General features: G+C 45.8%; 1 protein-coding gene across 7 annotated transcripts in view; it reads left to right on the top strand.

Annotated features, from left to right (window-relative positions):
* NWD1 (NACHT and WD repeat domain containing 1) overlaps positions 1–7116 on the top strand; it is an 85264-nt gene that overhangs the window by 56892 nt on the left and 21256 nt on the right. For all 7 annotated transcript variants that reach the window (XM_032268664.1, XM_032268663.1, XM_032268665.1 and 4 more), the window contains one exon: positions 5362–5570. In XM_032268664.1, coding sequence (XP_032124555.1) covers positions 5362–5570 — 209 coding nt within the window. The remainder of the gene's footprint in view (positions 1–5361; positions 5571–7116) is intronic.

Raw genomic sequence — 7116 nt, 5'->3', positions numbered from 1 at the left:
TGTTGACCCAAGATCCCAAGATCCTTTTACTATTGTTTGAGGGCAAGGGTTATGTTTTATTTGACATACTCCATGCTTATTTGTTGAATAAACAGGTTAAAATATCCCATGTATTTTTAAAAATTCATTTAACAGAATCAAGCCATAGGAAATCAGCTTTAGAAAGATTCTAATCTAACCCTTTCATTTAATTAAGAAAACAGGTTGGCCATGGTGACTCACACCTTGAATCCCAGCACTTTGGGAGGCCTAGGTGGGAGGATTGCTTGAGGCCCAGAATTAAAGACCAGACTGTGCAACATAGCTAGACCCCTTTTTAAAAAAAAATTTTTTTTTTAATTAGCCAGGCATGGTGGTGTGCACCTGAAGTCCCAGCTACGTGAGAGGCTGAGAGGCTGAGGGAGGAGGATCACTCTGGTTCAGGAGTTGGAGGCTGCAGTGAGAAAAATATTGGGTGGGGGTGGAGAAGAATTAAAGAGTTGAATCAAATTCCTATTAGATATGACATTCAAATTGTATTTTATTTTTTTATTTTTTGACATGTTCAAATTTTTTAAAAATTTAAAGGGGTACCCTTAAAAGCTCAATTGACAAGATAAATAATATAACACAATCTTTTGAAAAATCAAAAGTATAGGCCAGGTACGGTGGCTCACACCTGTGATCCTAGCACTTTGGGATGCCAAGGTGGGTGGATAGCAAGGTCAGGAGTTCAAGACCAGCCTGATCAACATGGTGAAAGTCTGTCTCTACCAAAAATACAAAAATTAGCTGGGCATGGTGGTCCCAGCTGCTCGGGATGCTGAGGCAGGAGAATCACTTGAACCTGGGAGGTGGAGGTTGCAGTGAACTGAGATTGTGCCGGTGTACTCCAGCCTGGCAACAGGGCGAGATTCCATCTCAAAAAAAAAAAAATCAAAAGTATAATTGGCCCTCTGTATCTGTGGGTTTTGCATCTAGGAATTCGACCGACTATGGATTGAAAATATTTGGAAAAGCTGGATGCAGTGGTGTGTGCCTGTAGTCCCAGCTACTTGGAAGGCTGAGGCAGGAGGATGCCTTGAGCCCAGGAATTCAGCCTGGGCAACAGGGTGAGATCCTGTCTTTTTTTTTAAAGACTAAATCTCGTCTGTCACCAGGCTGGAGTACAGTGGCAGGATCTTGGCTCACTGCAGCCTCCGCCTCCTGGGTTCAAGCGATTCTCTTGCCTCAGCCTCCCAAGTAGCTGGGACTACAGGCGAGTGCCAGCATGCCCAGCTCATTTTTGTATTTTTAGTAGAGACAGAGTTTCACCATGTTGGCCAGGATGGTCTCGAACCCTTGACCTTATGATCCGCCTGCCTTGGCCTCACAAAGTGCTGGGATTACAGGTGTGAGCCACTGAGCCTGGCCTTGAGACCCTGTCTTTTGGTTGTTGTTGATTGTGTGTGTGTCCTTCCTTCCCTCCTTCCCTCCCTCCCTCCCTCCCTCCCTCCTTCCTTCCTTCCTTCCTTCCTTCCTTCCTTCCTTCCTTCTTTCTTTCTTCCCTCCCTCCCTCCCTCCCTCCCTTCCTTCCTTCCTTCCTTCCTTCTTTCCCTCCTTCCTTCCCTCCTTCCCTCCTTCCCTGTTTCCTTCTTTTTCTTTGAAACAGGGCCTCACTCTGTTGGCCAGGCTGGAGTACAGTGGTGTAATCATGGTTCACTGCAATCTTGATATCCCAGGCTCGAGCAATCCTCCCACCTCAGGCTCCTGAAGAGCTAGGACCACAGGTGCATGCCACCATGCCCAGCTAATTTTAAAAACATTTTTTGTAGAGACTGGGTCTCACTGTATTTCCCAGGCTGCTGTTGAATTCCTGGCCTCAAGCCATCCTCCCACCTAAGCCTCCCAAAGTGCTGGGATTACAGGCATGAGCCATGGTACCTGTCTCTTAAATTAAATTTTAAGGCCAGGCACCATGGCTCATGCCTGTAATCCAGCACTTTGGGAAACCGAGGCAGGTGGATCACCTGCGGTCAGGATTTGAGACCAGCCTGCCCAGCATGGCAAAACCACATCTCTACTAAGAATACAAAATTAGCTTGGCACGGTGGTGCACACCTGTAGTCTCAGCTACTCAGGAGACTGAGGCAGGAAAATCGCTTGAACCTGGAAGGCAGAGGTTGCCGTGAGCTGAGATTGTGCCACCGCGCTCTAGCCTCAGTGACAGAGTGAGACTCTGTCTCAAAAAAAACAAAAACAAACAAACAAAAAATTAAGTATACGGGAACACCTGTAGTTCCGGCTATTCGGGAGGCTGAGGCAGGAGGATCACTTAAGCCTCGGAGATGGAGGCCGCAGTTGTATTACTATGCTCCACCCCCATCTCTAAAAATAATGGTAACAATAATAATAACGTATACAGGAGGCTATGTATAGGTTATATGCAAAGACTGTGCTATTTCCTATGAGGGACTGGAGCATCTGTGGCCTTTGGTATCTGCAGGGGTGAAGGGAGGGGAGGGGAGAGGAAAGAGCCTCCCGGGCACAGAAAGCAGCAAGTGCAAAGGCCCCAGAGGGGAATGAGGTTGGCGGGTCTACAGAACAGAAAGGCAGTTATGAGGCTAGAGCTCTGGAGACCGTGTCAAATAAAAAGGGCCGTCAGGCCGGGCGCCGCGGCTCACACCTGTAATCCCAGCACTTTGGGAGGCCGAGGCAGGCGATTGCCTGGGGTCAGGAGTTTGAGACCAGCCTGGCCAACATGGTGAAACCCCATCTCTACTAAAAATACAAAAATTAGCCGGGCATGGTTGTGGATGCCTGTCGTCCCAGCTACTCAGGAGGCTGAGGCTGGAGAATTATTTGGACCGAGGAGGCAGAGGTTGCAGTGAGCCGAGATTGCGCCACTGCACTCCAGCCTGGGCGACAGAGTGAGACTCTGTCTCAACAAAGAAAAAAAAAAAGGAGCAGTCACTAGGTGCCCCTTGGTGTATGACTCCCGTGGGTATGATATGCCCAGAACAGGCTAGTCCACAGAGACAGGAGGCAGATTCGTGGTGGCCAGGGGCTAGGGGAGGGGAGTGGGGAGTGACTGCTGATGGGGACAGGGTCTCCTTTTCGGGGGGTTGCAGATGTTCTGGAATGAGATAGAGTGATGTTTGCATAAAACTGTGAATGTGCTAAATGCCACTGAATTGTTTGTTTGAAATGATTAATACAATAGGCCCGGGCGGTGGCTCATGCCTGTAATCCCAGCTATAAATAGTTGTTATTCTGTGTTGTTTCGGGGTTAATGACAGTAAAGGTCTGTGAATGTTTAGTCCAGGTGCAATTATTTATTTTTTCCCAAATATATTCTTTTAAAAAATGTTATTTATTTTAAGAGATGGGGGTCTTAAAATTAATAAATTAATTAATTGATTGATTGATTGAGATGGAGTTTCACTCTTTTTGCCCAGGCTGAAGTGCAGTGCTGTGATCTCTGCTCACTGCAACCTCCACCTCTTGGGTTCAAGTGATTCTCCTGCCTCAGCCCCCCGAGTAGCTGGGATTACAGGCACGCACCACCACGCTTGACTAATTTTGTATTTTTAGTGGAGACAGGGTTTGGGAGACTGAGGCAGATGGATCACTTGAGGTCAGGAGTTCAAGACCAGCCTGGGCAACATGGTGAAACCCCAACTCTACTAAAAATACAAAATTAGTTGAGTGCGGCAGTGCAAGTCTGTAATTCCAGTTACCTCGGGAGGCTGAGGCAGGAGAATCACATGAACCTGGGAAGGGGAGGTTGCAGCGAGCCGAGATCACGTCACTACACTTCAGCCTGGGCCACAGAGTGAGACTCTGTCTAAAAAAAAAAAAAAGATTAACGTGATTAAAAAAAAAGAGGATGACTCTTTTTTGAGGTTACGGAAATGTTCTGAACTTAGTCTGGGGCGATGGTTGCATAGCTGCGTGAACACACTAAAAACCACTGAATTGCACCATTGTAGATTAAATGGGTGTGGTTGTAAATTGTCTCCCTATAGAGGTGTTAAGGATATTTTATCATTTCAATCAAAGTATGTACCGGCCGGGCGCGGTGGCTCAAGCCTGTAATCCCAGCACTCTGGGAGGCCGAGGTGGGCGGATCACCTGAGGTCAGGAGTTCGAGACCAGTCTGGCCAACATGGTAAAACCCCGTCTCTACTAAAAATACAAAAAAAATTGCCAGGCATGGTCATAGGCACCTGTGATCCCAGCTACTGGAGAGGCTGAGGCAGGAGAATTGCTTGAACCAAGGAGGTGGAGGTTGTAGTGAGCCTAGATCACGCCACTACATTCCAGCCTAGGCAACAAGAGCGAAGCTTCATCTCAAATAATAATAATCAGGCCGGGCGCGGTGGCTCAAGCCTGTAATCCCAGCACTTTGGGAGGCCGAGGCGGGTGGATCACGAGGTCAAGAGATCGAGACCATCCTGGTCAACATGGTGAAACCCCGTCTCTACCAAAAATACAAAAAATTAGCTGGGCATGGTGGCGCATGCCTGTCATCCCAGCTACTCAGGAGGCTGAGGCAGGAGAATTGCCTGAACCCAGGAGACGGAGGTTGCGGTGAGCCGAGATCACGCCATTGCACTCCAGCCTGGGTAACAAGAGCAAAACCCCGACTCAAAAAAAAAAAAAAAAAAAATAATCATCATCATCATGATAATATTAAAAGGCTGGTCATGGTGTCTCATGCCAAGTGCTGGGATTACAGGCATGAGACACCATGACCAACCTTTTGGGAGGCTCGGGTGGGTCGATCACTTGATACCAGGAGTTCAAGGCCAGCCTGGCCAACATAGTAAAACCCTGTCTCCACTAAAAATACAAAAAATTAGCCAGATATGGCAGCAGGCGCCTGTCATCCCAGCTACTTGGCGAGGCAGAGGTTGCAGTGAGCCAAGATCACACCACTGCACTCCAGCCTGGGTGAGACAGAGATTCTGTCTCCAAAAAAAAAAAAAAAAGAGAGGATTACATAAATGTTTTGAAATAATTATCCTTGGTTACAAAGATCAATAATAAGGGTGCGGCTAGACAGGCAGTTGCTGGGCAGTTGGTCCTGCAGATGTATTTTTTTCTGTAAGTTTGCAATAGCCTTTGTGCAAAGTTGTGATATTTGTAGTCTTTTCTGCTATCAGACATACAAGTGTGAGAACTCTTTCTTCGCAGCCCTCCTTCTTAGCCTCTGTTTGTCAGGGGTTTCTTAACATTAGTGACTCCATTTTTATTCTGATAACTTTCACAATTCAATTCCATCCATCTTTTCTTTGGTAAACCAGGGTATTTCCAAACTGGTTTGGACAAGCATTTTGATAGTTGCAAGGTCAAAGTGTTCCCAGCTCATATACTCTCCCCCACCTTGGCCTGCCGCAGGAGAGGTGAGGTGCTTGAAAGTATTTGCCAAAGGGACCCTTGCCATCTCTGCTTCGAAGGATCACACACTGCGCTTGTGGAACTTACTCTCTGGCCAGGAGAAATTTACCATTTGGGATGGAAGCTCAAAAAATCTCACGGGACCTCAGATCTGGAGCCTTCATGTGGATGAAGCACACAAAGTTGTGTATTCGGCATCTGGCTCAAAGGTAACAAATACCTGCCCTGTTTGTAAAGGAAAGCTGAGACCAGAACATTCAAAGACAGAAGAGGCCATTTATATAAGGAGGAGCTCCCTGATACAGTGGTGGGGTGGGGTGTAAACAGTGTACACAACCACTTGAGAGGGTGCTATAAAAGGTTTCAGACTTGCCGAGCACAGTGGCTCATGCCTGTAATCCCAGCACTTTGGGAGGCCAAGGTAGGCGGATCACCGGAGGTCAGTAGTTCAAGACTAGCCTGACTAACACAGTGAAACCCCATCTCTGCTACAAATACAAAATTAGCTGGGGGTGAACCCAGGAGGCAGAGGTTGCAGTGAGCCAAAATTGTGCCATTGCACTACAGCCTGGGCAACAAGAGTGAAACTCCACCTCAAAAAAATAAAAATAAAAAGAGGTTTCAGACTTCATAGTTGGATTCGATAATCCTGATAGTTCTTCCTGACCCCAAGATTTGAAACCTTTCATCTTTTTTGAATATCAGCATCTTAGGGCTATAAATTTCCCTCAAAGTACTGCTTTACCTACATCATGTGCATTTTGGCATGTATTTTCGTTTACATACATTTTAAAATGCTTTCAGATTTCACTTTTGATGTTTTTCTTTGATACATGGGCTACTTAAAACTGTGCTATTAGTTTCCAGATATTTGAAGAATTTCTAGATAGCGTCCTGTTTTTTATTTTTTTTCTAATTAAATTTGATTTGTATGAGGTAAAACCTTTCAAATTAACTGAGACTTGTTTTACAGTCTGTCTCTTTTCTCTCTCTCTCACTCTATTTTTTTCTTCTTTTTGTTTTTTTTTTCTTCACATCCAATCTTAAAGTTATACCTGATTTTTTTTCTTTTTTTTTTTTTGAGATCAAGGTCTGCTCTATCACCCAGGCTGGAGTGCAGGGGCACCATCTTGGCTCACTGCAACCTCTACCTCCCAGGTTCAAGCAATTCTCCTGGCTCAGCCTCCTGAATAGCTGAGACTACAGGGGTGTGCCACCATGCCCAGCTAATTTTTGTATTTTTAGTAGAGACAGCATTTCACCATGTTGGCCAGGCTGGTCTCAAACTCCTGACCTCAGGTGAACTACCTGTCCCAGCCTCCCAAATTGTTGGGATTACAGGCCTGAGCCACCATGCCCAGCCTGTTGTGTAGTCTCTCTGAATGTTCCGTGGGCTTCTGAAATCAGTCTATTCCACTGTGTTATTCCATTATATCGATCATAACCCTATGATTTCATAGTTTTATACATGGAGACACCAATAGCATTGTGGGTAATAGCTTAGTAACTTAATGCCAGGAGGAAAAAATCTTTAACTCCCAGTTGAGTTTCTTGGGAACTGAGTGACCCTGGTCATGTCATTCACCATTCTGAGTCTCATTGCTTCCTATTTGTCGTAAGATCATGAGACATATCCTGGCATGGTGCTTAGCACACGGTAAGCACCAAATAACTGATATCCATCCATTATGACGTTACGTGAGTAATTAGTGGTTGTTGACAGTAACATAAATCAGTAATATAAATCATGCCACC

This window comes from Sapajus apella, unplaced genomic scaffold (assembly GCF_009761245.1).
Source record: "Sapajus apella isolate SASKATOON/1434 unplaced genomic scaffold, GSC_monkey_1.0 scaffold185, whole genome shotgun sequence".
In the NCBI taxonomy this organism is placed as follows: Eukaryota; Metazoa; Chordata; class Mammalia; order Primates; family Cebidae; genus Sapajus; species Sapajus apella.
Note: the sequence above shows the minus strand (reverse complement) of the source record. Positions and strands in the feature narration are given on the sequence as shown.